Source organism: Anser anser, assembly GCF_964211835.1.
Source record: "Anser anser genome assembly, chromosome: 16".
Lineage (NCBI taxonomy): Eukaryota > Metazoa > Chordata > Aves > Anseriformes > Anatidae > Anser > Anser anser.
The window spans coordinates 14425595-14445241 of NC_139737.1; the positions used below are offsets into that span (position 1 = coordinate 14425595).

General features: G+C 58.7%; 2 protein-coding genes across 13 annotated transcripts in view; one reads left to right on the forward strand and one right to left on the reverse strand.

The window, feature by feature from the left end:
* Positions 1-3546, reverse strand: part of ZHX3 (zinc fingers and homeoboxes 3) — a 50314-nt gene extending 46768 nt beyond the window's left edge. For 2 of the 4 annotated variants that reach the window (XM_083801660.1, XM_083801664.1), the window contains exon 1: positions 3191-3317. The gene's annotated coding sequence lies outside the window, so the exon portion shown is untranslated. Of the gene's footprint in view, positions 1-3190; positions 3324-3410 lie in introns of those variants that run through there. The other 2 variants (XM_083801659.1, XM_083801662.1) reach the window with 2 other exon arrangements.
* Positions 8-19412, forward strand: LPIN3 (lipin 3). 9 transcript variants are annotated; one of them, XM_083801653.1, is made up of 20 exons: positions 8-2847; positions 10068-10268; positions 10723-10818; positions 11548-11783; positions 11933-12040; positions 12388-12508; positions 12669-13077; positions 13948-14047; positions 14155-14324; positions 14404-14497; positions 14669-14738; positions 15087-15179; positions 15624-15685; positions 15972-16101; positions 16342-16490; positions 16638-16724; positions 17787-17939; positions 18253-18364; positions 18448-18551; positions 18819-19412. In XM_083801653.1, exons 2-20 carry the CDS (start codon positions 10077-10079, stop codon positions 18961-18963), a joined length of 2631 nt encoding a protein of 876 aa, XP_083657779.1. In that variant the 5' UTR covers positions 8-2847; positions 10068-10076; the 3' UTR covers positions 18964-19412. The 9 variants fall into 9 exon arrangements, with proteins under 9 accessions (XP_083657779.1, XP_083657780.1, XP_083657781.1 ...); XM_083801654.1 differs by having other exon boundaries at positions 10074-10268; XM_083801655.1 differs by lacking the exon at positions 8-2847 and adding an exon at positions 3414-3486 and having other exon boundaries at positions 10074-10268.
* Positions 19413-19647: the final 235 nt, after the last annotated feature.

Genomic DNA, 19647 nt, shown 5'->3' on the forward strand with positions numbered 1-19647 from the left:
CAAGCATCCTTGTATTAAGAGGAGAAAAAAAAAAAAAAAAAGCTACGAGGCTCTTCTCCTTCCTCTGGAACAGCCTCCCTCGAAGTCTCTCCCCCAGAAAGACCTGCTCAGAGGAAAGCAAGCGAAGCCCTATCACCCAGGCTGAGTTTCCGAGCGTTACTGGACGGGATCATTTGGGTGGAACCCAAATGGAAACTCTGCAACCCTAACAACAGGCTGTTTGCTTTTCCAAGCAAGTGCTAAAACACACGGGGGGCCTGGCTGGGGCAGCGAGGGTGGTGCTTGCCATCGGGAGTGATACAAGAGCCATCCCTGAAGCTGAACGCAGAGCTTATAAGGCTCGCTTCCCAATGTTTAAATGTAAAATAAATAATGATGTAGGAATAAGGAGTGAAGAGGACACAGATAAAGGGAGTTTGGTTAAATATCTCCCTATCAGCTCTGTGGGGAAAGGCGAGGGCACCGGTACACCACTCTGAAAGGAGAGAGGAAAGAATCACAGGATCCTTTAGGTTGGAGAGCTGATGGAGGAGGTTCTGAAACATATGGGAACATCCTCCTTGTGAAGACGAGCCGTGGCCGCAGTGACTGCGACTGCCTCTGGTGACAAACAAACCGCTTTGGCTCTCCTCTTGTGCCATATGTCATCACCAGCTCCTCCGCGTCCACCGCAGCCCTCAACCAACCAAGGCTTTCCCAGTGATTTCACTCCAAGCAAACTTGCTCCATCTGCATTTTAAGCTTTGTTATTTAGAACATTTGTCCAGAGAAAAAAAAAACACACCAGAAAACAAACAAAGAATGGGAGAAGTACATGACTTTTTCTTCTTTTTAATTAGAAACATCACCCTTCTCCGACTCAACAAAGCAAGAAAGCCATCACAGCTGAAAGAGGGCAAGAGATGCTGCAGACCTTCCCCACCATCTTACTGCCAGTCCCGCAGCAAGCAGGATCTCCTCCAGATGAGCCTCTGCATCAGGACCTAGATTTATTCCACCTGGAACAGGTGCCTAAGTCATAAACATCATCATCCCAGGCTCCTGTTTAATTAATACACAGGGAGAAGCACCTCCGGGGGTGAATCAGAGTCTGGACGGGGTGAATCACCCTCAGGAATGACAAATCTGTGCCCCGGCGAGGTGGGAGGAACCCAGACCTGGCGCTGGGTTCCTGCTGCCCCGAGCAATCCCCGGATTTCAGGGCCAGGCCAGCTCCCTGCGAGAAGAAGGGCGACAGCAACTTGCACGGACAGCGAGCAAACTCGGGATCCGCTCCCACCGCCTCCCCGTGGGATGGATCCCCCCTTGTGCCTTTTTCCATGCAAATCAGGTAGAAAAAGACAGAAAGGCAAGATGTCAGAGGTGGGAAGCGAGGCCTGCCCTAGCGAGGCAGGCGGCACCGAACCAGCAGCCGCGAGTTTGCTCGGGCACTTATGCAAGCTGGAAGGGCCGAGCAGGACGGCGGCGCCGGGGGAAACGTCTGTTCCCATCTTCTGCCTTTTGTTTGCACGGATTTCCACAGACTCTAAATTATTTGTTTCCATTCCCAACAGCCTTCCGAGTGAGCTACAGCCCTGTCTGCACCAGGCAGGAAACGAGCAGCCCGGTGCCCGGGAGGGGATGCACGCAGGTCTCCCAGGGCTCGCCGCCTCCGAGGGCCAGCCCCGAGGTCGGTGATGACAACGAAGAGTGAAGCCAAGCACCGGCCTCACGCTGCTGAGGTCGGTGTTTTGCTGGAAACCTCGGAGCAGGCTCCCCGAGGACCTTGCCCAGCCTCCAGACCCACTTCATGGCAGGCCATGCAAACGGGGAACGGCTCGGTAAGGGCCGGACGCGGCGCTCCCTGCTCACCGGCGAGGGGACACCAAGTTTGAGGTTTTTTACGAGCTCCCAGAGTAGCTGGCAGAGCTGCTTCACACACCAGCACCATAGTAACCGGAGCAGAAGATAAAGAAAATAGCATAGCTCACATCCACGGAGGCAGCACATTTTTGGAAGGGGAGAAGAGGAGGTCTGAATAGGGAAAGGAAAAGCTTGCTGCTGTGCACCCTTAAAGCCACCCGAGTGCTGCCACTGCCCGCCCCGGGGCTCCCCGCAGCACCCACCACCGCCGACGGGAGGCAGAAACCCACAGCGGGCAGGTCCGGGCCAGCAACTATCCCACCGACAGCGAGGCGTTACCAGGAGCGACTCGGGGGCTTCAAATCGCCCCGGCTTTCTTACAGCAGCAAGAGCTGGGGAGGCTGAACCCCGTCAGGAAAGCCCCTGCCGAACCCCAGCCGTCTCCAGTCCCGTTAGGGGATGCCACAGATTAGGCTGTGTCGGAAACAAAACGCAGCCCCACGGCCTCCTCTTCGCCACCCCCAGAGGTGGGTCAGGGCCCAAAGACCGTGCGGGTATTACTGTGCCGCACGTTACTGCGACGAGTTAGGAGGAAACAATAAAGGGGCCGAAGCAGCCTGCTGCGGATCCAGAGCTGTGGATCCAGAGCTGTAAAACACGCCGAGGTCACAGTCCCAGCCCGGCTAACCGGAGTTATCAGTAAATTGCAGCTTCCCCCAGCAGTAAATAGGAGGCTCGCTTTGATTTGTTTGCCTCTCATCTGGCGTTCTGCGTTAGTTTTCTTTTCCTCTTCCCCCTCCTCAGCCCTTAAAGAGCGATCGGTTGGGAATAAGCCGCTCCAGACAGCGAAGCGCACTCCTGGCTCCGCACCCGCGGAGATTCGCCCCCCTCGGGGACCCGGCGGCGGGGGCCAGCAGCTGGGCCGGGACGAGGAGGGTGCCCGCGGGGGGCTGAAGGCTCCTCGGGGGCTGGCAGCCGAAGGAGGGCCGGCACGGAGCCCTGCAGGTACCCCGCGGGACGCAGCTCGCCCCCCCCAAGCCCCCCGTCCCGCAGGGGCTCACAGCCCTCCTCCGGGCACCCGGGGCTGGCGCGCAGCACCCCGCGGGGCGCCCAGGACGGGGCTCGGGGGGCCGGGCGCTCCCGGCGGGGGGGGGGGGGGGGCACCCCCAGGACGAGCACCCCTGGGCCCCCACCCCCCCGGGACCCCCGCCCCAGCCCCTCGGCCGCCCCGCGCACAGGGCACACGGAGCCCCCCCGGCGGCGGCAGCAGCCCCCGCTCAGCCCCCCCCCCCCTCCCCGAGCCCAGGGGCCGCAGGCTGAAGCCCCCTCCCCGCGGCTCGGCTCCTACCTGCCGAAAGCGGCCGGGCACCGCCTCCCTCCCGCCGGGGCGGCCCCGCTGCCCCCGGCGCCCCCCGAACCGGGCAGCCCCGGCCCCCCCGCCCGCCCTACCCTCACCTGCCGGGGCCGCCCGGCTGGGGACGGCGGGGAGGAGGCGGGCACCGAGGGGAGGCGGCGGCGGCCCCGGACCCTCCCCCGCTCCCCTCCTCCTTCCCTCCCCAGGCACTCACCCCCGGCCGAGGGCCCCGGCCCCGGCACCGGCCCCGGCGGCTGAGCGGGGCGGGCGGGCGCCGCCGCCGAGCGCAGGCATGAGCGCGGGGCGGGCGGGCGCGACACACAGCGGCATCAGCGCGGGGGGAGGGCGGGAGGGAGGCGGGGGGGGGGGGGGGGGAGCGTGTGCGGCTTGGGGGGGGTGACGTCACCGCGGCGGCGCGCGCGCGCGGCTCGGCAGCGGGGGCGCGCGTCCGTGTCAGAGCGGGGCGGCCGCGGGGGGCCGGCAGCCGCGGGGCGCGCTCCCGGGGCTGGGGCAGCGCCTCGGGGGCTCAGGGAGCGGGCAGGGCCCCGGCTCCCCGCCTTATTTATTTATTTATTTATTTATTTATTTATTTATTTATTTATTTATCATGATGATTTTTTGATCTAAGCGTGGCTCGGAAGCGTCCCGCGGCTCGAAATAAAGACAGCGGCTTCGGAGCACGGGTTGGAAGGGTTTCCAGCTGCCCCGAGGGGCGCGCGCGCTTCGCTCCCCTTCTTGCTGGGCTCCAAGCTGGTGGCGAAGCTCCGCGGGGGCCGTGCGGGGCCGTGCCGCACACCCAGAGCCGCGCGGCCGGGGCGGGGAGCTTGGGGGCTCCCGGGCAGCCGCGGGCTGGGGGCTTCCCTCCTCGCCCCCTTCCCTAGGGTGCCCCGCGTCCCCCGACAGCCCCGGCCCCCGGCGGCCCCCGCCTGCGGGAGCTGCCGCGCTCCGGTTTTTCTTCCCGAGGGGGCTCGAGCCCTTTGTTTCGGGGCAGGAACGCGAACTTTCAGCAGGTCAGAAAGTGGGAGATCAGATCCAGATCGGCGGAGCGGGTTTATGGAGCAGGACGGGCGGTTTTCAGCCGGTCCCGTGGCCAGAATTCAGGCTTTTCCGATGCTTGCAGTTGGCGACTGGGGATGGCATTTCTTCCTCTCGGGGCAAAATGGCTTTCCACCCACTCCGTCACATGCCACGCCAGTCTGACCTGATCTTTCTGGTAATGGAAAAGAGAAAAAAAAAAAAAAAACAACCCGCCCTGCGTTTTGCTGTTGCATTCCTGGCTCCAGAACCTCCCCGAGCTAGCGGGACACCTGAGCCTTGCTGCCTTTTGCTTTTGCTTTTGCTGGATGGGAAGCTCACCCCGTCCAGCTGCGCTGACGGCGTTCCTGCCTCGCTCCCCGCGTCCTCTTTTGCTGAATCACCCCTTTCACCAGCCCGCGCAGCTCTTTGTTGAGCCGGGGAAGGAAATCGGAGCGGCCAGCTGAGCGAGGCAGGAAGCACCGTGCTGCCGGGCGCTCTCCCTGCTTTCAAAAGGCTGCTTCCCCCTGCGAGGAGCAGGGGCAGCGACGCAGGGCTTGGGAAGGGCTTTTTGCATCCAAGCCTCCAGCCCTGGTGAGGACTCCCCAGCCCCACCAGCCTTGCAGGGGAACATCCCTGCCCGGCTTTGGGGCGCCGTGTTGCTGCTCACCATTGCCCTGTCCCGAATTACAGCTGGGTGCTGGAGCCCCCCGGCCTTGCCATAGCCCCTGACCATCACCGTAAGAGGTCACAGCCTCCTGACAGGCAAAGCTCAGCTCTCCCCTCCCACCCTGGATGAATCCTTGCTCCGCTGCAGTGCCCCTGGCGAGCCGAGCTGTGTCGGTCCCAGCCAGCCGGCTTCCTGCTTGCATCCAGCCTTCCTCCAGATGTTCCACCCCAGGCCCGCAAAGGACCGAGCAGCGAGGAGGGTTCAGAGGCAAAGCGTCCCGAGGGGCTGCCAGGCTGCTCAGAGACAAGCTCGAACAGCTGGGAACAACCAGGAGAAATAATGGGATGGCTGAGGGAGGAGGCAGAACTGACACCAGCCCCACCTTGGAGGCATCCTCAGAGCTGGCTGCCTCCCGGCCTTCCTGCAGCAGCTGTCGAAATACAAAGAGGGGGGGGAACAGCCCCTCACTGACACGGCGCGTCCCCCCTTTCACCCACCGGCTGGACGCAGGAGGTGTTTTTTCTGGGGCAGAGGGAAATTGAGAAGGCTCTGTGGCTGCTCCAGACAGCCGAGGAGATGGTGGCAGGTTTCCTTGGGGATGCAGCTGCCAGCCAGCAGAGGCACAGCGCTCGCAGCCATGCCAAGGGACCTGAGCGCAGCCATCCCGTGCCAGGGGAAGCTGCAATCTGAGACGGCCAAGGAACGCCAGGGATGCAAGAAGCAAGCTGCCAAGACGGACACGCATGTGAGCTTCGCTTTGCACTGGAACACAGGGAGCTGGGGGCACCACATTTCAGTTGACTAATAGGAAAGAGCCATCTTGTTATAAAAAGCTCGTTGCAAACATCTGCGGGTTGTGGAGGTCCCAAAAGGGGAGAACAAACCTCTCCCTGCTGGACCTCTCCAGGTGGGAGGATGCAGAGAACTTGGGGTGCCCAGGGAGTGATGGATCTGCAGGGCTTGCCTTCCCCCCCAAAAAAAACAACAGAGAGAGAATATGAAAAGAACATGTCTTGTGGTTCAGAGGCAGCTGGCAAGGACCAAGATTAACCCTATGGCTTTGTAGAAAGCGACCAGGGCAATGAGAAGGCCAGGAGCTCCACAGCACGGGCGTGACGCAGCGGCTGGGCGAGGGGGAGCCGTGGGTACCGCGGGGATGCTCTGGGTGCGTGGCGGTGCCCAGCCGCTGCTGTGCTGGGAGAGCTGCGGCGTCGGGGAGCAAACCTGGTGCTTTGGGAGTCGGGGGAGAGACAGCCGAGCCAGGAGGCCTGGAGCAGGTAAGGGGTGGGAGCTGCTTCTGTAGGGTGCCGGAGTCCCAGCTGCTTACCCCAGTGCCCAGAGGATGGGGGCTTGGAGCCAGAGCAAGGCTGCGCTGCTTGTGTGCTCCTGCTCGCTCTGCCCGCCTTCTCTGGGCTCGCCCAAGGATGCATTCAGCTGGCTGACAAAGAAATGCTGCCCTCTTCTGAAAAGGCATTCCCGCGCTGCTGCAAATCGCTGCCAGTTCCTGCCCCTGGCAGGGGTGCATCTCCCAAGGGTGCTGGCCACGGCGGGTGGCTCCCATGCTGACAGCACCGGGTCCGCGGGAGATTTTCGGGTGTGCTGCCAGCAGGGCAGGCAGCTGCCTCGCAGCAGGGACGCGGCCGGAGCCTCCCCACGTCTCCGCAGCTGAGAGCTAACAGCCTGCTGCACGTTTCCATCCCCTCTGTTACCTGGAGCACGTCCTCAGCCCTCGAAGCTCCTTTAACTTCTCCGGGGGGGGATTTGTTTAGCAAGACTTAAAGAGCTTGGAAAAATTCCCCCCCCCCCCCCCCGCTCTTTTTGCAAAGAGCAGGGCAGGATAGGGAGCTTGAAATAAGCGACCCAAGCACGTGTTTGCATCTCCCCAGACTCAAGGCATCCAAGAGCCCTTGCAGGAGGGGCTGAGCCCTGCAGGAGCTGGAGGCTGGGCTCAGGATGGCTCTGGCTTGGGGCATACAACCCTAGGTCAGGCAGTCTTCCCTTGGAAGCTTTTGGCCTGATGTCAGTCCTAGGTTTTGCGGGGAAACATCTCGCCAAAATCCACTCTCCCAGTTTACTGGGAACAGCTAAATGTACTCCCTCTGAATCTCCCCCACACTAGAATCTAGTGAAGGTTTATTCCTCCCCGCTAGCAGCCCACCTTCCTCCTAGCCCACAGCCCAGTTGTTCTTATATAGTTTTTATATTTTCTTATATATTTTTTCCAAGCACCGCACAAGCAGCCTCTGTGTGCCTTTTCCAAAGGGCTCGCTCAGTCTTTGCCAGGGTCTTGAGAGCTGGGGCTTCATCCAGTTCATGCCCCAAGGGGTTAAACACTCGGAGATCTGGTCCAGAAAACGAAATAAGGACGTTCCTGGGAAACGCCAGCCCTGGGGTCAGGCTGCAGCAGCCTTGCGGGATGCTGGCTGGGGAAGGATGGAGGAACAGGTCTCCGCCAGTGAAAGGCAGCCGGAGCAAACCAGCCGGCTGCAATGACACGCAGCTGCTCCCCGTCTCCAGATCCACCCTCAAAGCCTCCCGGGAGCCCTCACAGGCTCAGCAGGAGGCCTGCGGCAGGGGCTGGGTGCTGTTTGGGAGCCGGGGCCCTCCCCTGGCTCAGGTGAGAGGAAGGAAGTGGTGGGGAGAGGAGGAGCTGCGGAGCTGGGTGCTGCAGGTGGTGCAGAGCAGCTCCGGGGGGTTCTGGTCGGTTTGCCCCAAAATTGAGAGGGTGCTGAGGTGCCTGGTTAAGGTAAGGGGAAGGTTCTGGGTGGCTTGTAGCTGTGTGATGGATGGGGAGCAGAGGGAAGGTGCTGCTCCTTATGGGGTGCGTCAGCTGTGGGACAGCTGTCCCTGTGCCACCTGCCTGGTGCTGGGGACAGGCAGGGACAGGGGGGCTGCTGCTTGGAGCAGAGCCAGGTGGTGAGGGGCCTGGGGTGCTCTGGAGGTCCTCAGCTGGGGGGTGGGCTGTGGTAGTGTCACCCCCTGGGGGGGCTGTCCCCTCTGCAGGAGCTGTATGGTGTGGGGCTGCGGCCCTGCTCTTTTTGGGAGTGGGGGAGCCCCCTCCTACCGTAGGGCTTACTTGTTGTCTGTGGCTTGGTGTCCTCAAAACCCTTTCTCCTGGCTTGTCCACCCGTTATCTCTTTCCACATCATAACTTTCTCTATCTTTGTGGTGGACCTGCTCCATCTATTGCTGGGCAGAGGGCTGTGAGAAGTCCCAGCCTCTCTTCTCTGCCTTCTGCTCTTCTGGGTGAAGCCCCCAGAGTGTTAACTTCAGCAAGCTGAAAACGGCCCCGAAGCCATCCTCTTCCCACTGCTCCGAGCTCTGACTCTGTGCAGGTCCCAGCAGTGTGTGGGCAGAGAGCTGGGCAGGGGACAGCTGTGCACCGAGGGCAGGCCCCCGCGGAAATTCACCTGGAGAGACCGAAGTGCCCTTTACCACCAAGACCCCCCCAGCTCCCCCGCTCTGTTTGCCCACCTTTGTTGGGCACAAAACCCTAATCTGGCCCCAGATGAGTGCTGTCCTGCCCTGTGGAGGGGCACAAAGCCCTGTGGAGGAGATGCTGGCTCTGCAAAGGGGATGTGGCCGTGGCATGCGATGCTTCACAGCATGGGCCTGTTCACAGGGGCTCTTTCCCATCCCAGCCCCCGTGGGCTGTATGTGTTTATCTGCCTGAGCATTTCCCTGTGCGTCCTTCAGGTCTGTCTCAACGTGCATCCCAGGCATCCCCTGGGAGCACTGTGGCTGAACAGAGGCTCCTTGTCTCCAGAAATCCCCTCTGCTGCCACAAAGAGCTCCCTCCTGATCCCTGCTGTGTGCTGTGATGCAGCAGGGAGGGCTGCCTGCCCTGGGGAAGCTGGGCTCAGCAGCTCAGTGCCATCAGGGCTGGGAGCAGAGCTGACGGAGGCACCGATGCTGACAGAGGCACTGATGCTTCTGGAGCCAGCCAGTGCTTTCCTGCTGCCCTGGGGGGCATCTGGGCTTTGGTTTATTCCTAGCAGTCAGGGGAGGAGACATGTAGTCCCCTCCTGCAGGGATGTCTGCGAACAGGACAGGGCTGAGCTGCTGCAGGGCAGATCAGAGAGGCTGGGTGCACGTGGGGACAGAGGGCTCGTCCCTCTGGGTGAGGAGCCAGCACTTGCTGGGTGTGCTCCGGGGACTGTGCTGAGAGCCCTTGTGGGTGCTGTGCTGTGGGCTGGCCCTGCTGGTGAAGCAGGAGGTTTCCTTTGGGTCTCTGTGGTCCTTCTGGGGTGGCTGTCCTGTGCGCCCTCCTCTCCTCGGGGTGAGGTGGGGTGCAAAAGCCTGCTGTACGTGTGTTGTTCTGTGATCCCCAGCATGGACCATGCAAACTCCAGCTTTGCAGGCATGCATCTCTTCCACGTGCCTGCTTGAGTATGGCAGAGGGGGGTTCGCTTCTGCTGTGGGTATGAGCAGATGAGATGATGACCATGCAGCAGGCAAAATTTTCCTTCCATGTGTTTTTACTAACAAAAAAACAGAAGCCATGCAACCTCAGAGCCCATGAAAATGGTGTTGCAGAGCTGCCTGGGTGTCCTCTGCCAGCCTGTGGCTCCAGGCAGCACAGCCTCTGGGCAGGGGCTCCCTGGGAAGCTGGGTGATGGCAGCAGCGGCAAGGTGTGAGGACTGGGGAGCTCTGGTCTTAGCGAGGGCTTTGTCTGCCTGTTTTGGTGAGACTTAAATGTATACTTCTGAGTGAGGAAAGTGGCTTTGATAGAAGTGAGCATGTGGTGTACGTAGCAGCTCCTTGCGCTTCTCACCTCTCTGCCCTGAGCTTCTAAGGCCAGCCCAGGGCAGGGGGACTCCCTCCAAGCAAACTTGTATGGTAATAGCTTGATGGCAAGGTGTTGCCTCAAAGTAGTATTTGCTCTTGCAAGTGACAAATGTGGTGGTGTCCTAATGGCAAGGAAATCTCTCCTCCACGCTGGATGCAATGGTTAATGCTCAGCTTCTGCCCTGTTCTCCGGTGCTCAGTCCCTGGCTGGCCTCCATCAAGGCCCTTTGTATTTTTGCCTTGGTTTCCCTGGATGCTGACCTGTCCCCTTGATAGGGACCTGTCCCCTTGATGGGGCTGTGCTTGCAGCTGTGGGTCAGCTCTCCTACAGCAAGCTCACACCTAGCTGCCGGAGTCCTTTCCTCCCACCTGAGCCTGTTCCTGTCTCTGCCTTGCAATCCCAGACAATGAACTACGTGGGGCAGCTTGCTGAGACTGTCTTCGTCACCGTGAAGGAGCTGTACCGGGGGCTGAACCCTGCCACCCTGACGGGCTGCATCGATGTGATCGTGGTGAGGCAGCCCGATAACTCCTTCCAGTGCTCCCCTTTCCATGTGCGCTTCGGGAAGTTGGGTGTGCTGCGCTCCAAGGAGAAGGTGGTAAGTGGTGCTGGCCCTGGCAGGATGTGTGCTGGTGCCCTTGGGTTCCCTCCTCTGGTGTTCAGGGAGCTGGGTCTCTTCCCCTGTCACAGCTTCTTGTGTGTATGGGGAGGGACCGAGGTTTCTTTCTGGTGTCTCTAGATCCAGGATCTGAGTAGTGCCCTCAGTGTCCCCCCCCTTGGGTTATGGAAGAACCTTGTTTGAGGAAGGGTAGCCTTGTCTAAAGGCGTTCTTGCTATTTTCTGGAGGGGATGCCCCTGAATGGAACCTAGCCCCTTTCAAAAGGGGCAGTGCTCCCTAGGATTTTCCTAGGGGAGAGGTTCCTGGTCCCAAAGGCCAGGTGGCTGTCAGCCCCCTGAGCATCCCCAACCCATCACCTCCGTGGGGAAGTGCCTTGCTGTGCCCTGATGGGTGAGCGCGTTCAGGTGGACAGACACCTTCTGCCCCATGCTAGGTTGACATCGAAATCAATGGGGAGCCTGTGGACCTGCACATGAAGCTGGGTGACAATGGCGAGGCCTTCTTTGTCCAGGAGTCTGAGGAGAATGAGGTCGGTGATGAAGAGGAGCTGCTGCTGTGTGTCCCCTCACTTCCAGGTGGTCACAAGGGCTTAGGTGGAAGGACCAGGCTTGGACTGCTGCCCTTCCCTGGGGTGGCTGCATTAGTCCCTGTTCTGTGTGCCCAGAAAGGTTCCTGCTCAAGGGATCTTACCAGCGTGAAGCACCCTGAGCGAGCGTTAGACCAAATATCCCCATCCCAGACAGGCCTTCCTCCCCGGGCATGGCTCCTGGTCAGCCTGGCAGGTATCTTGAGCTTGGGCTCTTGAGGGATCTTGTGACAGGGTGGAAGTGAGCCAGATGTTGTGGCAGGCTGTCTGCTCCACTGGTGAGCAGGGTGAGATCAGTTGTGGCTTCTGGAAATCTCAGCCAACTCCCTACCAGGATGACCTGTGGCTGCTGCTGGCTTGGGCTGCTTTTGAGAGCAGGGAGAAGGCACTAGAAACAAATCCCATCTACACCCTTCATAATTCTGGTCTTGTGGTGTCATCTCCTGCCTGCATCCCCTTGCCCTTATTAAGGATGTCTTTAACTTGTGGCTGCATAGCTCTGTTTTTATTTGCATGTCGCATGCATAAAACCTTCCTTGTAGGCCTAGACACAACTACCCCCAGGGGCAGAGCTCAGTGGTGCTGTGATTGTGGAACATCTTGGATAGGGCTTGGATGGGCTGCCAGCCTGGAAAGGAGGGAGCTGATGGCCTCTGCCCATCCCTGTTCCAGAGGAGCATCCCATCCCGCCTCTGCACGTCTCCCATCCCCACGGAGGAGAGCCCAGAGAGCGCAGCTCAACCCTCTCATGGCCAGGAGGCCCCGAGCGCTGAGGTGGCCCCGCGCAGGAGGAGGCGGCACAGGAGGAAGCCCAGGAGGAAGGAGGTGACGGGCCCCGCACCGGGAGGCTGCGAGGAGGCCAGGGGCGAGGTGTCTGTGGAGGAGCTGCTCAAGCTGCCGGCCCTAGAGTGAGCTGCTGGGGCTGGGGCCAGGCCTGTAGGCCCCCTGGGGGTGCCCAGCAGTCCTGGAAATGGCAAATTTGGGTATTGCCAGCTTTCCAGCAGAGGAAGCTGGCTCTTGAGAGTAGTGTAACTATATACTCCTGCTTTCTTTCCAGTGATTCAGTGTATTTTTCCTTCACTGATCTCCCCAAAGAAGAAACCGGGTCGCTGCAGGCGAAGGAGGTCCACCCTTACTCTGATGGGGAGCTAGCCTCCATGGACAGGTAAAGGATGGGTCCAAGGTGGTCTGCACCCCTTTGGTGGGAGCAGAGAGGTGTGCCTCATGGCTGGGGCAGGTGGTTGGGAGAAAGGACCCGGGGGTGTCAGGAGAAGGCAGCAGCCTTCCTGGCTGATAAGGTGTGGCTGTGGAAAAGCTCAGGGCTGAAGCACTTTCGTTTCTTGGACCTCAGCTTCCCATCAGTCCTGGCAAATGGTAGTTTTATGGGGCAGAAGTGACTCTCTGGGAAACCAGCCTTACAGGGATTTTGGCCCTAAATATCTTTGCAGTTGACAGGAAAGCATGGGGCTATATAAGGTGGAGCAGGCCCAATATTGCCTTCTCTTCTTGTAGCCCAGCCCCGAGCCATCTGTCTTCTCCCAGAAGTGACTCCGAGCTGGAGGTTGGGCCGCAGGAGAGTTTTGCCCTAGGGGCTGGATCCCACATGCAGTGGGCCTGGGGACGGCTCCCTGAGGTGAGTGCTCTGGTGCCCCTCCAGTGGGCAGTGGGAGGGGGTCTGAAGCTCCTGGGGTAAGTGGAGGAGGCTGGGGCCAGGCAGCCTCAGAGGGCTGGCCCTCTTCTCCCTGATGCTTTGAGAAACGTCCCATCCTCAGACCTGTTCTTCTCTTTTTGAGGTGAATAAATCAGAATGGGTTGAACCAGCCAAGTCCACAAAGACTGCAGCAACCACTGTCTCTGTGACACCAGTGCCAGTGGATGAGAGAACCCATTTTCTTGCCATCTCTGAAGGTCTGGGAGGAGGTCCATGCCCAGCAGGACCTCAGGACCCACCTCGTTCCTCTGCAGTGCTGGCTGATGAGCCAACACTCATGCCTAAGGAAGGCAATGGCCCCCCTGGACTGATGGATAACCCCAGTGCCATGGGGGCAGAGAGCTCATCAGGTGCCACCTCAGCCCCACAAGAGGAGCAGAAGGGAGGTGAGAAGGTTGTGCTGAGAGCTCAGCCAGATGTGGAGTCCTCTGAGGGAGCTGCTGTCCTGAGCCAGGTGGGCTTGGAGAGCTGTGAACCCCAGCAGAGACAAGGTGAGCAGATGACTGGTGCTGCTGGGAGCGGTGTCTGAGCCCATGGACAGAGCTGGACTTGGAGAGGGGCTGGGTTCTTGGTTCAGCATAACCCCTTGACTGTCCTGGATATTTGAGATGTGACATGTTTGCTTTGCTCCACATGCCACCAGCTCCTTTGCTTTGAGAAGACATTTTCTGATTTCCTACCTTTGGTGACCCTAGACTTTCTTGCCTAGTTTCCTGAAGTCCATCCTCAGACGTCTGCTTTTGTGCAGGCTTAGGCTTCTCAGCAATGTAGACTGTCCCTGAACTTGAATTGTCTGGCAGCTCGTGGCCTGCATCTTCTTCCTAAGCATGCCAAGTCAGGTAGAAAATTACCCAGAACAAAGCATGTATGTCTCCCTTGGTGCTGTATTAAGGGCTTTGTTACCTGTCCTAACCAGCCTTACTTCTCCAGCCAGCATAAATTCAGGAAAAAAATCTCTGAAGTGATATTTTGGATTCCTTCTTGTACAAAGAGGAAGATCACAATGTTATGATCTTGGAGGTCTCTTCTAACCTAGATGATTCTGTGTTTCTGTTATCTTGTATGGTGTTAATTTCAAACGTCACCTTCAGGCTGTTGTAGCATAACATAGGTAGGACTTTACTGTGTCCTTCTTACAAGTGATCTCATGTCAGTGAAAGTATCTTGATGTACTTCTGCTGCTGTTGATTTAAGACAGAATACATTTCTTTGCCTACTTGAAAAGCTTTCTTTGTATGTTGATAGTCATAAAATCTGTAGGGTGTAGAGTGAGGGGAAATGCTGTTAGCTTTCTTGATGAATTAGCCAAATTACTTTCCAAGCCATCTCTGTATCTGTTTCCTTTCCCTCTGTGCATTGAGGATCCATCAAAAGAAGCCCTCACCTGGGTCCTACTGATGTTTACCTTGAAGACCTCTCTAACCTGGATGAGGAGCAGGTGGCTCTCTATTTCCCCAGGAGGTATGGGGGGCCCCAGTGAGCAAGCTCAGACCTCCTCGAGCCCTTACACCAGGGGCACGTCTAAAGCTATTGCCTGATGTTGCTGCTGTTCCTTCTCTTGCTGACAGTGAGGTGGAGCAAACTTCAAAGCCTGTCGCAGACCCTAGCATCCCTTCCTGTGTCCAGCTGCTGTCAGATGTACCTGCTGAAAGCCCCATGGAGTCTGGCTCTGATGTGATGCCTGCAATTGCTCTGTCACTGTGTGGAGGCCTTGGGGGCAGCAGGCAGATTTCTCGTGGTAGGTGTGAGGGGAAGGGAGTCTGCTGTCCTGAAACCCATCCTGTATGCCAGTGGTATGACAGCCTCTGTCCCGCCAGAGAAGTTCATGGAGCACATCATCTCCTACCAGGAGTTTGCTGAGAATCCAGGGCTCCTTGATGACCCCAACCTGGTGATCCTGATCAACAAGAAGTGAGTGGCCAGCTCTTCTAGCTTTGTCCCTACAGGAACACCCTGTAGGACTGTGACTCCATCCTAGGCAGTGGGTGAGGGCTTTCTGACCGTGCTGCAGAATGGTGACCTGGAAACAGCGCTCGCAGCTCCAAGAAGTGGTGATACTCCCATCCCTCTTGTTTCTTCTAGGTATTACAACTGGGCAGTGGCTGCTCCCATGGTCCTGTCCCTGCAGGCTTTCCAGAGGAACATTCCTGAGGTCAGTGGCATGACACTTCTACTGCTTGCCCTTCTCAGCAGGGCTCAAATGCACAGAGGGGCTGCAAGAGGCCAAGCTGCCAGGCTGGGGCAGAGCTGGGCCTCTCTCCTTTCCCCAGAGGTACCTATGGGTGGCTTTTAGATGCATGGGTACCACTGAAGTCTGGAGAGCTGAGGTTTCCTTACCAAAAATGACCTGTTCTGATGTCTGTCTGTGCAAGGGCTGGCCAGAGCTGGGCCTCCTAGCAGTCTGGGAGGGTTGGGGCTGCATAAGTCTGTTCTAGGGCTCGGTAGAGCTGGCTGGGGTTGCAGGTGACTGATTTCCTCCTGTGTTCTGCCACACTCACAGCACACCATTGACCGACTGGTGAAGGAGAAGATGCCCAAGAGAGGCAGCAGGTGGTGGTTCTCCTGGAGGAGGCGAGAGTTCCCAGCAGAGGAGGTGTTTGCAGTGCTGGCTGTGACAGCATGCCCCCGGGGGATAGGGGCCGTTCTGGTGGGGAGGAGAGCAGCAGGGTCTTGGGGAGGATGGTCTGAGGCTGAGCATGAGAGCAGCCAGAGGGACCTTATGGCAGTGACCTGGGAAGGCTGCTGTCCCTTCAGGTCTCTTAATGCCAGAACAACGCCTGGTAATGCAGTAGCACAGACCTGGCAGTGGTGAAGCCTCTTGCCACGTGCCCCTCATGCCACAGCCCAGGCACCACATGTGCTTGGTCTCCCTGCCCCTGTCTGCCACCAGGTTGCAGCCCCTCTTCCGTGGGACAACATCCCCTTGAGGGCAGGGGAATGCATTGCCACTGCTGCTTTGGTGTCACCGCTCCAAGTGGCACTGAAGCAGCCCTGCCTGTGACACCAAGGTGTTAATGATGTCCCTTTCCACCCACAGCAGCAGACAAGGCCAGGGAAGGCTAATGTGGGGACACTGCAGCCCAAGTCTGCTCAGCAGAGGTGAGTGCCTCTCTCTCCTGCTAGGAGGCTTGAGCTGGAGCACCCAGGCTACCTTCAGGAGTATGTGGGCTTTTCTCTCTTCTAAATGACCAGTTGTTCCCAAATCTGCCTCATATATGAGGACAGAAAACTCTTTTAAGACTCAGGCTGACCCTCTGTCCAGCCAAGCTCCTCCATGGCCAGGTGGGTGGGTTGTCCTGGGTCCCCTCCAGTTCTCCTCTCATGCTCATAGCGAAAGCTGTGAGCTGCAGAATGGAGGTACTGTGCTCTTCCCTTCCTTGTGTAGGCAGGAGGAGGAGAGGTCCTCCAGTGACGAGGAGCCCCTGCACCCAGGGGATGCACTAGCAACAGCTACCTCTGCACAGAAATCTCTGCCAACCTACAAGAAATCCCTGAGGCTGTCATCGGAACAAATTGTATGTACTCTCCTCCTTCATTGTCTGCTTGTGTGTAGGGAGGAGACAACCTCTGAGTGGGGTTTTCTCTACTCCTGACCTTAAGGTTCTCTAGGGCATTTGAATACTTTGCCCTGGGTGGCCCCTGTGTAGGGGCTGGGGGGTCTCTGGGCTGCTCAGGCGTTAGTCCTGGCCTGTGGAAAGCCTTGGTCTGGCATGTCCCAGTGCTGGTGTATCGTGCTCGTTTCCACTTTGCTGCAGGGGAGGCTGAACCTGCAGGACGGCCCCAATGAGGTGGCGTTCAGTGTGACAACTCAGTACCAGGGCACGTGCCGCTGTGAGGCCACTATCTACCTGTGGAACTGGGATGACAAGGTGGTGATCTCTGACATCGATGGCACCATCACCAAGTAATGGCCCTTCTCCCTCCCCGGTGCCGTGTTAGGGGAAGGTGTCCTTCCAAGGCTTGCACAAGCAGCCAGGAGGGACCCCAAACCCCATTGCCTTCTGGATCCCACCAGGTTGGATCAGCCTAACCTGGTCTCCTTTTCTTTTAGGTCAGATGCTCTTGGCCACATCCTACCACATCTGGGGAAAGACTGGACTCATCAGGGGATAGCCAAGCTCTTCCACAAAATCCACCTGTAAGTGTCAGATCAACCAGGAGACCCCAAAAGGAGGTAGGAGGCTGACGGAGAGACCAAGTGGGAGCCAGTATGGCTGATGGAGGAAGATGACAGGGAGGCTCTCACTGCAGACACTTGAGCTCCTGCCCTGTTACCAGCACTGTGGCGTGGTCCAAGTGTCTTTGTCTTCTTCTCTTGTTGCAATCCATGAGAGCAAAGATGTACTAGAGGGTGCTGTGGGTGTCTGAAGTAGGGATGGGGCATTTCCCCAGGCACTGGGAATGCATGGTGGTGGAGGTTCTGCCAGTGAGATGCAGCTGATGCTGCAACCATGAGGAAACCTGACAAAACCGTAGCTGGGAGGCCACGCACGCAGCCCTGTGCCTCTGGGTCTCTGTACAACAGCAGCACAAAGCTGTGCCTAGCACTTCCAGCCCCTTGGATGGGTGCTGGTTGCCTTTACAGGCACCCAGCTGTTGCTTGCCCTGTCCCCCAAGGGGCCAGACCTGCCCAGGGGTGCAATGCTGCCCTGGTGCCCCCAGCCGAGGCTGGCAGCAGGTCCCAGCTCTGTCTCTGCCACCGGGCCTCTGTGGCCACTAAGAGGCAGTGTGAGCCTGCAGATGGCTCATCTCCACCTCTCAGCTGTCTCTTACCATCTCCCCTCCTGCAAGAGCTCAGTGCCATCCCTGCCTGAGCTGGTGGCTTGGCAGGGGGCTGTGACCAGCTCCCCACACCCCTTGCGGAGCCTTGGGGGGGGATGCAGTGAAGGTGCTGTCATCTGCTGGCCTGGTCCAAGTGGCTGAGCTCCGTGCAGGGCAGGAGGCAGCTGTGGGGCAGCAGAGGCACCTTGCAGCTGGTGGCCCTGCTGCTGGGCAGGGGGCACATGGCTCCCCCTGCCCTGGGGGTCAGTCTCAGCCTGCACCTCCTCTGGGTGAGGGAGTTGTGAAGGCACCTTGGGTGCTGAAGGGGTGAGCAGGGTGTGGGCTCAGGCCAGGTATTCAGCCTCCCCCTCCACCCTTTGGGGTAGGAGGGTGCTGTGCCCAGGGCACAGCTCAGAGGGTTTCCCTGTGCTCTCTTTAGGAATGGCTACAAGTTCCTCTACTGCTCAGCCAGGGCCATCGGCATGGCGCACATCACCAAAGGCTACCTCAAATGGGTCAACGAGCAAGGCTGTGCCCTCCCCAAAGGCCCCATCCTGCTTGCCCCCAGCAGCCTCTTCTCTGCTCTCCACAGGTACCTGTCCTTTCCTCCTTCCTCATGCTGTACCCCTGGGGGTGGCATTCCCCCCCTGTACACCCATCTCAACACTGGGGGCTGCTGCAGCCTTAAAGTGCTTCCTGCCTCCTCGGTGCAGGGTGTTGCTCATGGGAGGCAGCAGGGGAACTGCCTGTCCTCCCCGAGCGCTGTGGTGAGGCTCTTGCAATGCACAAAATCCCTTCTGCCTTTCCAGTCTCTTCTTTGAGCCCCCACAGGGCCTGGCTGCGCGCAGTCCTGCCCTGCGGGTGCCACTCTGACCTCTCCTCTGTGCACATGCGTTGTGCTCCAGGGAGGTGATCGAGAAGAAGCCAGAGGTGTTCAAGATTGCCTGCCTGACAGACATCCAAAACCTGTTTGCCACGAAGCTGCCCTTCTACGCAGCCTTTGGGAACAGAGCCACTGTGAGTGGGTGTCCGGGGCCTCCGGCCGGGCTGGTGGTGGCACCTTGCTGCAGCTCTCACGCCTTGCTGCCCTCCCTTGGCAGGACGTCTACGCATACAGGCAAGTGGGCCTGCCCGAGAGCCGCATATTTGTGGTCAACCCAAAGGGAGAGCTGGTCCAGGGGCTCGTGCGGAACCACAAGTCAACGTAAGCGGCCTGCTTGTTCCTCTCTCCTCTGGGTCCTGTCTCGTGGGAGCTGGTTTCCTTTCCTACCCCCCTGGTTTAGAGCAGGAGGGGCTCTGAGCCCTGTGCGGTGGTGTGCTGGGGCACAGCTGTGTGGCTGAGCACACAGCTAGGGTGCCCTGTAACACTAGGCAGCCTTAATGGCCTAGTTGCAAGGCTGCTCCTTATAAGATGGCTTCAAGCCCTGCTGTTTTGCCCATTATTGCTGCAGTTCCTTCCATAACCCTGTAGGTACGAGCGGCTGTCGGAGGTGGTGGAGCTGATCTTCCCCCCCCTGGGGCAGAGGGGGAGCATCGCTCTGGCGTGCCCCGAGTACAGCCACTTTGCCTACTGGAGGCCTCCCCTGCCTGCTGTGGACTTGGAGGCCTTCTCCTGACCCTCTCACCTGTGAGTCCCGGGCCAGGACTGAGTGTTACAGATGTCTCCTTGTTTGCTGCGAAGGACTCTTGTACTTGTAATACCAGGTTTTGGACTTCTATTATCAGGTCATGTTGTGCACCAGGAGCACCCCTTCTCAAGGTGCACAAGGGGTGGGACAAAGGGAGCTCTGACCACCAGAAACTCCATTTACTAAACTGAACTTCCTGTAAAGCCTGTGTCTTAATGTTCGTTACCTTTAAAACCTGGCTCTATCTTAAAGGTGGAGCTGGGTCACTTCCTGATGAGCCTCTGGTGTGACTACTGCTACCTGCAGCTTGGTAGCTGGTGGAGTGAAGCTGTTGTGTGGCTTAACTTGTAAAGGTGGATGGAAAATGACATTTGAGTGCTTTTTCACTAATACTAATAATAAAGGCATTTATAAGAGGTATCCAGGCTGCCTCTTGATCACTGTAGCCCTATGCATAGGAGTGGGAGCCAGGCTTGGTGTCTGTTCGTGATCCTGGCTGGAATTATCCTGCGGGAGGGCCTACATGAAATTCAAGGCAGGCAGGAGCACGGCTGGGCTCCTTCCTCTGCTTTGGCATCTAGCTTCTTCCCTGACCGCTGTGTGCAAGTGTAAATCACTTCCTGCTAGGCTGCCTGCCCTCTCTTCCTCTCTAAATAGCCTCAGTGTTTTAAC

What these genes read in the sequence shown, in the direction of transcription:
- LPIN3 (XM_083801650.1), top strand. Translation starts at nt 7,297, where the DNA reads ATGCTGGCTGGGGAAGGATGGAGGAACAGGTCTCCGCCAGTGAAAGGC. An exon ending in GAGCTAGCCTCCATGGACAG is followed by an intron (nt 12,041 to 12,387) that starts GTAAAGGATGGG and finishes CTCTTCTTGTAG; the next exon opens with CCCAGCCCCGAGCCATCTGT. An exon ending in ATCGATGGCACCATCACCAA is followed by an intron (nt 16,491 to 16,637) that starts GTAATGGCCCTT and finishes CTTTTCTTTTAG; the next exon opens with GTCAGATGCTCTTGGCCACA.